A 13,407-nucleotide genomic window follows, 5' to 3' on the forward strand; every position below is an offset into this window, starting at 1 on the left:
GTAATAGGCCGAAAATTCTGGAGCTGTTTGGGTCTTGCAACTTTCGGAATGAGAACAATAACTTAATCACAAAAACCATTAGAAATAGGTCTCCCTTCAAAAATCTCCCGACAGTCTGACAAATCTCCTCTCCTAAAAAATCCCAATGTGTCTGGTAGAAGAGAGTTGGGAAACCGTTCGGGCCAGGAGCTTTAGTGGGGCCCATATGCAAAAGTGCAACCTTCATCTCCTCATCAGTATAAGGTTGACATAAGTCATCATTCATCACATTAGTAACTTTGTGAGGAATAGCATCAAGAACGGTATCTGCGGCATCACAAGGTTCAGAAGTAAATATATGCTCATAAAATTTATGCACCAACATTAAGGATATGTTTGATTTGCAGGATTTTTAAAATGTTGGAATATGGGAAACGTAGGGATAGAGTGTCATGTCATTTTTTGTATCATATAGAATTACAAAACTATGTACTATATCCCAAAACTTCCGAAGGATTTCAATCATGCGAATCAAATGATCACTGTAGGGAAAATACACAAGGACCCAAACCCTCCAGAAGTCCTACGAGATCCTTTGAATCAAAGGAGCTTTAACTGGTTTAAAGGGAGAACACAATCATGAAGTGTGTAAACCAACGCATTCACTGCAACCCATGTTGGCCCTAGCGCTCTATCAAACATCTTAAAGCAAGGGTAACCCCCTCCACAAGGGCAAAGTCGACGACGATGTTCAGTAGGAGGCCACCATCATCGTCGACTATCATGGGAATCAATTTTACTCGGTATACATTTCGAATGTTCACACTATATTCAAATGAAGCGGCAGAGGCGACAACAACATCACCACAATTAAAGAAGGTTTGGCGGTGAGGCAGGGATCTGCCACGTGCACGGTGAGAGTGGAAGGAGAGATATGTGTCAAATGAGAGAGTTATTGAGAATAAATTAACAAACGAGCGAAGCGAATGGAAGATGGCGTGGAAGCGAATGTAGGAAGACACTATTTATCGTTTTGCTGTCTGAATTCAACTTCGTGTAGTATTTATGTCGCGTTGCTTGTCAAATAAAACACTCAACCTTACGTAGAATTTATGTCGCAGCTCAGGAAAACGACAATCCCATTTCGGTTTAGTTGCAGCTGCTAAATTTGTATGCGACAAAATAGTCAAAATAATAAAAAGCATTAATAGCCAAATGAAATAACCAAAACAACTAATACATAAAACAAGACTATCATGACACACGTAACCTTAAGCCGCAAAAGGAATCTTCCACGCACATAATCGATATCAAATATGAGCACGACAATCTTTCCTAACACAAAGTCATCGCAAATCCCATGTTGCTTCTCTACATCATAATCTTTCCCACACAAAATCATTGCAAATTTCATGTTGCTTCTGCACATCAGAACCAAGTATGAATATGCATGCTTGTTATATCTTTTTTTTGCGAGCTCAAACCTTGTATTACTCAATCAAAGTCTCATTATAATCCTCAGCAATTATCTCCAAAAGTTCAGGAGAACCTGACCCTAACCAAGTCATAGTCCTATTATTAAGATAACCAAAAGTAGCTAACTTGTAACTCGTCTTATTTTGTGAACGAGCAACATGAGTAATACAAGTTTGATGTAGGTTCAATAACACTCTAATCTCATTAACTAACGACGAGTAGACCGATCGATCGGTATCACCACATGTGATCATAGCCACTGCAACAGAAGAATCCAGCTCAGCTTGTATCGGCAATGTTGTACGTTGGATCAATGAGGACAACCCCTCCATACAAGCATAGAGCTGCGCCTCCAGCGCATCTCTGCAAAACTGTAACGCCCTGCAAGCTGAGAAAATGATTTTTCCTGACTCATCTCGCAAGACCATGCCCGCACCAGTGTCATCGCATGACACAAAAGCACCATCTGTGTTTAGTTTTGTCCACCCATGCTTCGGTTTCTCCCAGCTAGGCGACTTGGGCTTATGAATAACCGGCCGAACCTTATTGTCCATTGTAATGTATGTTTTCCCTTTCCCTGGGTCAGCACCATTATCATTTTTGATTGCCATAAGTGAATCAAGATAGCTCTGCAGGAATCTGACCGATACATCCATCTGCGGAGCCGGTTTATGATGCACCACCTCGTTGCGTATGTACCAACTTCTCCAGAAAACAAGAAGAAACATACACCTCTCGAGCTCACTTCTTGGCGCAAGTAACTGCAGTAGCCACTCCTTCCATAGTTAACAATTGATTGTAGCCAAGGGAGTCTCCAGATTTTTGCCATTTTCAAATATAGATCCCTCCCGAATTGACACCTCAAAAACGGGTGGAAGTTGTCCTCCGTAGCTAGTCCACAAACTGGGCACATACTTGTAGTCTCCAATCCAATCTTGTGTTCATTTTTCCACGTCGGCAACCCATCAGTCACGACTCTCCATGCAAAATTTGCCACTGTTGGCGGAACTCCACAGTTCCAAATGAACTTCCAACAGCTCCTCGCACCGGACGGCGACGAACTAGATGATGCAGCGTTAGCCCTATGTAACTCATCGAACGCCAGATGATATGCACTCTTCACGGAGAAGACGCCCAATTTGTCCGGCCCCCAGGCAATGACATCATCGCCACGCCTTGGGGATACCCTGATCTTCAGAATCTCCACCACATCTGCTTGCATGAAATATTGATTAAGAGTTTGAACCTTCCAGGACCCATTGTCATTCAACAGATCGGACCCATATCGAATACGACAAATGCCCTGCCTTGAGATCGGTTTATACGAGAAAGGCCGTGGAATCCAACTATCACGCCGCACCTGAATGCTTCTCCCATTGCCTACTCTCCAAATCAATCCTTTCTTCAATAACTCCAGACCGTGGCTAATAGCCAGCCAAGATGAAGAGGCATTTCCAGCAAACACCGTATCTTCTAGGTTACCAGCCGGGTAGTATTTGGATTTGAGCAACCGAGCACACAAGCTATCCGGCCTTGTGATCAACCTCCAAGTCTGGCGAGCTAGAAGGGCTTGGTTAAATAGACGAAAATCTCGAAAGCCGACACCACCCCTATCTTTTGGTTGCATAAGATGATCCCATCCCTTCCAATGAACCTTCCTCTTCCCCTTCTCCGATCCCTAATAAAAATTCCTCACCATTCTAGTGAGATCGTCGCACACCGAGAACGGTAACTTGAACACTCCCATTATGTATGTGCATAAAGCTTGTGCGACAGACTTGATAAGCACCTCTCTACCCGGCTGCGCCAGATATCCGTCACCCCACTGGACAAGTCTTTTGGTAAGGCTTGTCTGAAGATTTTGCAACTTACCTTTAGACGTGCGTCCCTCGGGTGTGGGAAGGCCCAAGTACTTCTCCTCAATTACCAAACTTGTAACTTTAAGAACGTCCCTGACCTGCTCTTGAACCGAGACCGGGCACGCTTCACCAAAGAACATCAAACACTTGTCATAGCTCAGGCTTTGGCCCGTGGCCGCACTATACAGGTCCAAATAAGCTTTAACCTGCTCTGCTTGATCCCTCGAGGCCTGAAAAAACAGCATAGTATCATCTGCAAAATGCAAGTGGGATATGCCCGGTGCTATCCTACAAATTTTCACTGGTGCAATATCGCCGGCTTGCACCTTGCTTTTCAAAATAGCTGAAAGTCCATCTGCCACAAATAAGAATAAGAATGGAGAGAGTGGGACTCCTTGTTGCAGCCCCCGCGACGGTGCAAATGAATCGAGGAGAGTTCCATTAAATTTTACTGAATATCTCACTGATGTGACACACGCCATTATCCAGTCAATCCATCGCTGAGAGAACCCTAACCTTTGCATCACCTGCTTCAAGAAAGCCCAATCAACTCGATCATAAGCTTTTGACAAGTATAGCTTATATGCACAAAAACTCCTTGTGGGATCCTTCTCTTGTTTAATATAATGTAAACACTCGAAGGCAACCAAAGCGTTGTCTGTAATCATCCTGCCAGGTATAAAAGCACTTTGCTCCACCGAGATTATATCATCCAGCAAAGGCCGTAATCTGTTGACTAAACACTTTCAAATTACCTTATAGGTCACATTACAGACTTATTGGCCTGTAGTCAGACATCCTTGAGGGGTTAGATGTTTTTGGGATGAGCACGATCGATGTAGCATTAACACCCTCAGGCATAACACCAGTACTGAAAAAGTCCCTGACCGCAGCCAGCACTCCCTCCTTCACTGTACTCCAATTACGTTGGAAGAACCGTGCGGGAAAACCATCTGGGTCTGGTGCCTTCAAAGGCCCAGTCTGAAACAATGCATCGGAGATCTCCTTATCCGTGAACGGCGCACACAGCCTGTCATTATCGGCGGGCGACACCACTCGTTCAAAAAGATTCACTACTTCAGATGCATTCAAAGTAGTGTCTGCTGCAAATATATTATGGAAATACTCATTTGCGATCCTGCTCATAGCTACAAACTCCGTATGAACGGTTCCGATGCTGTCCGTTAATTCCTGGATCTTATTCTTCCTCGCTCTCCAAACTGCTTTGCTTTGAAAATACTTTGTATTTCGATCTCCTTCTTAAGCCAAGAAATCCTCGATCTCTCCATCCACAACATCTCTTCCTAATATAACAGTTCATTCATTTTATCCATCACTCTCCTTATTTCTTCCCTGCCCGCTCTCATATGCATAAGCTCCTCCAGCTGGCTTCTTGACCTCGCAAGTTCTCTCGTCACATTGCCAAATTTCCTGCTCCATGACCCTAACGCAGTCATTGTTTTAGACAGGGCCTCTCTCAACTGTGAGAGGTTGTGAATCTCACCTACTGCATTCCATGCATCTTCCATCACCTTTGGCAACGCCGAGTCTCTCTTCCAAAATACCTCATACCGTCTGCTCCTCCCCCTCACCGGACCTAGATCCGGCTCTCCCTTAAGAAAGACGACGAGGTGATCCGAGCAAGGGGACGGTATATGCTCAACTGCAGCAAACGCGAACAAATTACGCCAATCATTTGTGGCCACCGCTCGGTCAAGTCTCACCTTGACATTGGCCGACCTCCCCCTTCTGTTTCACTATACAAGCATAATACTCTATTTCACTTTTGTTATCACTAACTTTGTGTTGAATATTCTCGCAAAAAAAGAAAAACTTTGTGTTGAATAAATGTTCTCGCTTACCCCAACACCCAAATCAGAGAGGGGAAATGAATCATGTGCTGAGGTCGGCATCCACGTGTCCGTGCATCAGCCGCGTGCACCCCCACCGCCACGCACCGGTCGCCCGCCCGCCCACTCACCGGTCGCCGCCGGTCCCCCTCCTCCACACAGGGGCAAGCAAGTAGCACGGGATAAAAGCCAACCACCCTCGTCCTCTCTACCCATTTCTTCTTCCCCCCCTGCCCAGATCAAGAAACCGTGTCCTAGAATCCACCGAGATCGCTGGAAAGGCGACATCCTCCGGAGACTCTTCTCGCTCCCCTCGTCGGCACGGATCGAGCGGTTGTTTTAGTTGGAAGATTTCTCCTTTCTTTTCCTTCTGGTCGCTGGCCGGAGACACGGCGTGTCGGGGCGCGCGGAGATGGTGGCCGAGGCGGAGGTGATGCATCAGCAGCCGGCGCCCGTTCTGGAGGTGCAGTACCGCCGGTGCGTCGCCAAGGGGGCCGGGATGTCGGCGGTCGCCGTGCCGGAGGTGGAGGTGGAGGTCGCCGTCGAGCTGCCTCGCATGGTGAGTCCCGCCGCTAAGACTCCTGCCTCTCTTTGCTCCTATGCTAGTCCTGAGACCGTATATCCCTAAAGAGATCGGGCGATTTTAGCAACGGATCAGCTGTAGCTGCTGTATGCTTTCTTGTCTGATTTTTAGAACAGATTTGTGGACGCAATCAGCTTAAAATATCATGTATTGTTGTGAATGAATTATTATGGCCATACTATTCTTGAAGTTTGCTTATACTGGTTAGGGAAGTTTGGTTTCTCTTCCTCTTAGTACAAGGAATGGTTATCTGCTTGTGGATGCAAAAGTCTGACACCCTTTCATAGAAAAAGTAGCTCCCTTTTAGAGGGTTCTGGTTCTAGGGTGGTGGTGGTTGTAGGCCACAGAGAAGGTGGGTGCTCTAATTATTGGAGCCATTTGTGTAGTGTGTAGAGTTGTTGAATCGAGCAGCATATGTGCTTTTGCAAAGTGCTGTTTGTTCTCAATCAAGTCAGAAAAAATCAGGTTTTTGCTGCGATTGATATTTTGAACCTATAGTGGAGCTGTGGAGATAAGTCTCATGCTGTTCTGTGTGTCATCCGACGAAAAGATTGAGGCCATTTTGGTACACAAGTAGTCCGGGCTTTTAATCATGTTGTTTAGCAGACTATGGGGAAAAGCTTATGTTGTTTGTATTTGTTGTGAATTCAAGAAACAAGGTGGTAATGTTTCGTGTTTGGTATAGGGATTGGCGAACACCGATGGTGCGACGAGTGTGTCCGCTGAGACACTACAGTTTGTACCCAATATTCGGTCTGGAAGCTTTGCTGATATCGGACCTAGGAGGTACATGGAAGATGAACACATCCGGATAGATGATCTTTCAGCTCATCTTGGCTCGCTGTTGGTGTGCCCACTACCTAGTGCCTTCTATGGGGTAAGTCAATAAGTGATTATTGTGTTTGCTTGCTGCATTTTAACCACAGCAACTGCGCCTAAATGGATTGTCTTGTTTCCTCTGCTTGTATGTAGGTCTTTGATGGCCATGGGGGTCCGGATGCTGCAGCCTACATGAAAAGGCATGCCATGAGGTTCCTGTTTGAGGATAGAGAGTTCCCACAAGCATTGCAAGTGGATGATGTATTCCTTCAGTCCGTCGAGGAATGCATTCGCAGCGCGTTCTTGCAAGCCGATCTTGCTCTGGCAGATAATTTAGACATCAGCCGCTCCTCCGGAACTACCGCACTCGCAGCATTAGTATTTGGGAGGTAAGATGTGCTTTACTAGAAGCAGTCTCAAGTCTGTAGAACTGATCTTTATTTTCTTGCTTCAGCGTGCATGCTCAGTCGAGTGTCTGACCTGACTTGCAGGCAACTGTTGGTTGCGAACACCGGTGACTGCCGAGCGGTCCTTTGCCGGAGAGGCATAGCGATGGAGATGTCTCGGGACCACAGGGCAAACTACGCCGAGGAGTGCGAGAGGGTGGCCGCCTCCGGCGGATACATCGAGGACGGGTACCTCAACGGGGTGCTCTCGTTGACGCGTGCCCTAGGCGACTGGGACATGAAGGTGCCCGACTGCTCCACGTCGCCCCTCATCGCGGAGCCCGAGTTCCAGCAGGCGACGCTGAGCGAGGACGACGAGTTCCTCATCATGGGCTGCGACGGCATCTGGGACGTGATGACGAGCCAGCACGCGGTGAGCGTGGTCCGGCGGGGCCTGCGGCAGCACGACGACCCCGAGCGGTGCGCGCGGGAGCTCGTCATGGAGGCGAAGCGGCTCGAGACGGCCGACAACCTGACCGTCATCGTGGTGTGCTTCGGGTCGGAGCTCGGGTCACCGCCGCCGCCCCCCGCTGCCGCGGCGGCGAGGCCGAGGAGCTGCAAGGGCCTGTCGGCGGAGGCCCTGTGCAACCTGAGGAGCTGGCTGGAGACTGACCGCTAGCTCTAGCTTGAGATGCCTGCTCTGCTCCTGCTCCCCTACCTAGTGCTGCTGGTCGGTTCGTTCCCACGCTGTAAATATGCTGACATCGGTCGAGGAATCGTAACTGCCACTTCCCTTTTAGTCCCTACCATTTTTTTCAGGCGGTAGCCCGGCAGTTTTGTAGGGGCATTCTCCCATTGTTTCCTGTGCTTTTCTCTCTCTGTTGCTGTTATTGCTCACGCCATTGCTGTTGTACATAGTACTACATGGTAGTACATCCGTTGCGGCCACGGATGGACCTGATTTCCTCGAGCAACATCTGCTGCTATCTAACAGAAATATTCGGGGGGCTATGGTCAACTCGATTCATCAGAATAGTAAATTCCTCATCTTGTCACGTACGAGTAGAGAAAATAGAATGAACTCTTCATGAAAAATTGGGATCCATGGTGAAACTCTGCCTGAGTTGCTTCTATCATCAGCTAGGGATCATAGAGTAGCAGGTGCCGTGGTGAATGAAGCCAGAGAAGGCCTGGCGGTAGTGGTAAATTTAGCTGAACATACCACTATCTCGATCCGCGCCGGCAAGTTAGCCATGGTGGTGGAATGGCTGGCACCAGCACCACCAGACACGCCCCCCTCACCTAACCCACAGCTCTTTTTTCCGGAACCGAATCCATAATCGTCAAGAAGAATTCTACCTTTCCGAAGCCTATATCTTTTCTGAATCTGATAAGACGCCTAAAAATCAGCTGCAGCGACAGCAGGTGGGTTCAATGCACCTGCACCACCCACGCACACACGCACAGCTGCAAAGTCCAGAAAACGAGAGCTAGAAGAAAGAGCCGCTGCATTTTGACCACGGAAGGGAAGGTGATAGGCAATGCACAAATGTATTGAGCCATACAGCGACGGCGGTCCGCCGTCGGCATCGACCAGTCACTGACGACCTGCAGCAGGCACCCCAGCACTCGGCCAGTCAGGTGACACACGGATGGGCCAGGCCGCCATTCGCCAACCCACAAGAGTCAAATGGTTACAGGTAACAACAGTTACAGACGCACTACGATGAGAGTGAGAACGCGAGTTCGTGGTGATAAGATACACTACGATGTGATGCTGCTGGCCATAGCTCTCGTGGCAGTTATCTTTTGCTCTCTCTCCTCCCGGCTAAAGGTGAAATCCACGAGAGTGACATGAAACAAGCCTGCCTGCACCCGCAACGCAGCTGACAGCAACGCAAGAGAAACATACAACAAGTAATGGTAAAGCAGCAAGATTTGTGATGTTCTAGATAGCAAGCCAATGGGGGCTGTCACTGTGGCGGTATTTGAGTCGTATGTCATGCTGCTGATGCTGATATGGGACGACTTCTATCTACTCGGCTGAGTGGGCATATATATCCGAATCCTGGTAGAGGATTGTTACTGTTCCGCCTGATACTGTGATGATGAACTTCTTCCACGGGTTAACTTGACATGGGCGTCTGGCCAGATCTTCCAAAAGGGAGGATGAGGTCGACAATGGAGTCGTACTCCTCTCTGCTAACCTGAGCCGAGTTTAAGACCTGCAGTATGCACAAGGCAAAACAATCAGGTGTCTAAAAACACATAGGCATCCTTGCATTTGCATACCAGAGGTAGGGAAAAGAAACGTCACCTTGTGCACAAGCTTTGAGTCTGAGATCACTGGAGCAAGAGCAGGAAGCCGGTGCACAGAGAGTGCATCGAGCAGAACAAGAACCAGCAGCTGCCATTGCCTTGATCTCAGAGCAGGCAGTGCGTCAACAAGTGACATTGTGTCAATCAAGTATCCCTGTAGTGGCAACCAGATACTCTCATTATATTATCCAAAAGCATGGTGCAAGCAGAAACAAATGGCTCTGCCTGTGAGAGCCAAAATAGTTATCAGATGCTAGCATCAAGCTAACCTATACATTTTCTTTTACGCTGAGTTGATGTTAGCCCGGAAAAGTATGCAGCAGAGGTTCCAGGTGTAGGAGAAGACGGATACAAACAAACACTAGCCAATGAGGACATACACAGGTGCAACTAGTCTTATCTCTATCTAGTAAAGAAATGTGCACATTCTACCCATTTTATATTGTATAAAGAAATATGGAATCCCAACTCTACCAGAGTAATTTCTCAAATGTACTGGACTGTTGTTTGCCGATAGTAGTGATCGGTATTCTGTTCCAGCTAGTAAGCCTAAAAACAATGATATGCAAGTTTAGGACTTTACGTAGCAAAGTATATATTTGGACCAACTGTAAATCAGGCAATAAACTCACTCAGAGTATATTAATTCATACCAGAGTAGTCTCCAACTTTGAAACTGGGATTTGCATCCTCATGTTTGATACAAGTACCGGCAGTGCATTAGAAATGCAAGAAGCTAAAGCTCTTTTAATTTCAGATGATTGACTATCTTTCGAAACTCGCTTCTCAGGATACTCTCTCCCATTAGAAATCAACATTTCTTCCACAGAACTGTCATCAAGCATGTATACATAGGTCAAAGATGACCGGGATATCCATCCAAATATTGTCGTCCACATTGTTGCAAAAGCAGACAGCTGAAAAGATATGCATGTCATTGCAAAATTTCAAAATGAATTAAAAGAAACAAAACTACCGCTTTTTTCTCAAAAATGCTTACTGTTAAACTGAAACCTTCTGGTGGTGTGTCGTGCCAAGAATCATCAACTTCAAACATGTCAGTGTCCAGAAGCACGGTCTTTGTTGGCCACTTCACAACATTACCATCTGTTTCAGATACTACCTTTTCCACTGTATCTTTGCCATGGACATTCTCGAACTGTTTCTGGTGAAGCATGTCAGGCAATATGATGATCCCTGCCTTGGAAACTGTATTCAGGAAGCTTCAGGTCAGTATATCAACTACATAAGAGTATTTTGCATATTAAAGGACCACAAGGTTACAGAAAATATGTTCACCTGCATCTTCCACTTCTGATGTGCCTGAAGAAATAGCTCCTGCAGCTTCAATAAGGGCAGCTGCGCAAGCCTCTGCGGATTCACGCCTTAGTGAACTGTCAATGTCCTCCATAGATAGATTTTTAGCATCTGAATCGATGTCATATGCTTTGCTTGCTTCTAAGATGCTCCCATTATCATCTGCCCATGTCACAGACTGACTTCTGTTCTTAGACCCTACAGCCTTCAGTGAAGATTTTAGTGCAGCACTAACCTTCTCGTCACTTGTCTCATTTTTTTCAAGGTCCACTGCTTTACTGAATTCTTTGTGTAGTTGTTCAGTGTAAGTATGCATTGAATCTCTTACTGTGTATTGAGATGATGAGGGCTGATTATCTATGAGGATGGAACTTGCAAAGTCATATTGACCCAAAGGCCCTTGATCCATCTTTACCGAAGCAGGATCCCCCATAATGATTGTACTAGTAAAGCCTACTTCATGGCCATTACTTCCAGCAGGTTTTCTTGCAGGCTTACTCTTGCATGCCCTTGATGATGCTCTAGTTGATTTCTTTTTCTTCTTGTCATTTCTCTCTTCCAAAACTACAAGCTCTAGTTGCTTCGCAATGGAATCAGTTATGCAAGGCAATAACATATCCGTATCTTCATCCTGTTGGAAAATCTTTGATAGGGTTTTATCTGCGCCTTTTTTCTTCGTTTTTGTGTTCTCATGAAGGACCATGCCATCAATTTTTTTAGCTATATCTTCAGAGCCCACTTGTGCTTCAACTGAAGAAGATGAAACTGCCATGCTATGTTCGCCAAGAACAGCAGCCCCAGAATCCACATTCTTATTCCCGGACAGCTCAGCTCTACTAGCTTTGCCCTGTTTAGCCTGTGGCATTGGCCCTGAAATACAGAACACAAGCTCACAGTTTCTTCAATTGTTCGAAACTTAAGACAAGCCGAACAAAGGGAAAGAGATAAGCATCCTTTCACGTACAGTAATGTGCCTGCAAGTAAAACTACTGTCACTATTATAACATTTATTACACCAGTTTCTACAACATTATTGAATAGAACCAACCAATAGGATGTGCCACTAACAAAAACTGATTTTATATCCTGTGTTCAATTTTGTAAGAACCTGAAATTTCTAAAGAAGACGGCTCCGAGTCACCTCTTCCTCTAAATTCCTAAAGGTGGTCGCGAGGCAGGTTTGCCCCATTGGACCAGCGACCTGCCCCGCAAAAAACGCCCTTGACGGTTGTAATAACCAACAAGCTCCCACTTAGTTTTATCGTAGATACAACAAAATTTGAAAAATAGCCAGGATTGCATGTATTCATCTGGTTGGAGGCTAATTCTACATTCTAATATCACATAGCCAGTATATTTCAATTGCAATGGCTTGGCATACATCCACATAGAAAGACAGAACTCTGCGCACCCTAAGACGATAAAATTTCTCAGTTATTCAGATCAATCCACATAAAATTCCCAGCACACAAAGACAGTAAAATGCCTCAGCTATTCTCAACAATCCTAGTGTCCTCCAGTCAACCAATGGCAACATAATCAAATGCAAGAATGAATATCCAGACTACAAAATTGTCAAAGTAAATAACAGAGTTCAGTATGAAACAATCACCTTCATGAATGGGGTGATGGCGGGGCACATAGCCCTCGATGGCGCCCGACGGCCCAATCCACTCCTGCAGCGTCACCTCCCCAGGCCCAGGCGTCTCCTTCTCCACAATCTCCACCTTCCTCCCCTCGTCCTCCTTCTTCCCACCGTCCGACCGAAACCCTAGCCCCGGACCGTCCCCGCTGCCCTCGAAGAGCGCGACCAGGGCGTCCAGCCTGTTGGGCGGGATCCCGAAGGGGCGGTCGGGCGGGAGCGAGGCGGCGAAGGCCGCGGAGGCGACGAGGCAGCGCTCGGAGCAGAACTTGCGGGCCTCCTCGAGGTCGTAGACGCGGTGCTCGCGGAGGGAGATGTGGAACCGCGGCGCCGCCTTGGGGTTGGCGGGGTCGGGGAGGGAGCTGGTGCACGCTGGGTGGCCGCACGCCTCGGCGATGGAGCGCTCGGTGACGACGTCGTCGTAGTCGGCGCGGGAGAGGATAGCGGCGGCCGCGTGGAGGAGGGGCTCGTTGGAGGCCGCTGCGCCGTCGAGGAGGGCCAGCTGCACGCGGTACACGGCCCCGGCCACGTTCACCGTCGTCCTCGCCGCCGGCTTGGCGGCGGTGGCGGCGGCCGTCGCCATGGGGAGCGGGTTGTGGTGGGGACTAGAGAGAGTTTGGAGATTGGGGAGAAAGACAAGCGTGGGTCGGCGCACAGAGCAGACAGCAGACTATTGCGCATGTGTTTTTGGTTGGGCTATTTTGGGGGCGACGGCGGGGTATGGCGGTTCTTGTAGTTGGGCCCACAGGATGGTGTTGTTGTGGGCTGGGGGCTTTGTGGACGGGTAAGATGAAAATTGGCCCATGCAATTTGGGTTTGTGGTCTAGTAACTTTATGTTAGTGTATTGTCTCAAAAAAAACTTTATGTTAGTGTATCGTGTTATTTGTCTCAAAAAAATAGTGTATCGTGTTTTTTTATTAGTTTGATTCTCGTTTCTCAAAAAAAAAGTTGGTTTGATTCTATGTGGAGTTGAATTCTTTGTTCGATATTATGGTGACCTTGTAGTTCAATGGCCTGCACTCCTAGAGGATCGTTCCATGCTAAAGTACATTCATAGCTCAAAGTTTTCCATCTTTTTGGAAGGGAAACGTGCTTTCAAAGGCCTTTATATTTTTTAGGGAACTTTAGAAACCTTTATTAGTTGTCAAGTTCGTGCGGGCAAACGAGCGACATCAT

The 13,407-nt window shown here is 47.2% G+C and overlaps 2 protein-coding genes across 2 annotated transcripts; one reads left to right on the forward strand and one right to left on the reverse strand.

Annotated features, from left to right (window-relative positions):
- The first annotated feature begins 5,372 nt into the window (after positions 1-5,372).
- LOC123180331 (probable protein phosphatase 2C 47) lies at positions 5,373-7,963 on the forward strand. Its single transcript, XM_044592363.1, has 4 exons — positions 5,373-5,723; positions 6,433-6,624; positions 6,720-6,955; positions 7,058-7,963. The coding sequence occupies exons 1-4, from the start codon at positions 5,577-5,579 to the stop codon at positions 7,629-7,631; spliced, it is 1,149 nt and encodes a 382-aa protein (XP_044448298.1). The 5' UTR covers positions 5,373-5,576; the 3' UTR covers positions 7,632-7,963.
- A 480-nt stretch (positions 7,964-8,443) lies between these two features.
- On the reverse strand, positions 8,444-12,921 carry LOC123180332 (putative RNA polymerase II subunit B1 CTD phosphatase RPAP2 homolog). Its single transcript, XM_044592364.1, has 6 exons — positions 12,201-12,921; positions 10,571-11,458; positions 10,272-10,480; positions 9,925-10,188; positions 9,270-9,425; positions 8,444-9,177 (listed from the first exon to the last, which is right to left on the reverse strand). The coding sequence occupies exons 1-6, from the start codon at positions 12,811-12,813 to the stop codon at positions 9,079-9,081; spliced, it is 2,229 nt and encodes a 742-aa protein (XP_044448299.1). The 5' UTR covers positions 12,814-12,921; the 3' UTR covers positions 8,444-9,078.
- Positions 12,922-13,407: the final 486 nt, after the last annotated feature.

The sequence above is a fragment of the Triticum aestivum genome, chromosome 1D (genome assembly GCF_018294505.1).
Source record: "Triticum aestivum cultivar Chinese Spring chromosome 1D, IWGSC CS RefSeq v2.1, whole genome shotgun sequence".
NCBI classification, from domain to species: domain Eukaryota; kingdom Viridiplantae; phylum Streptophyta; class Magnoliopsida; order Poales; family Poaceae; genus Triticum; species Triticum aestivum.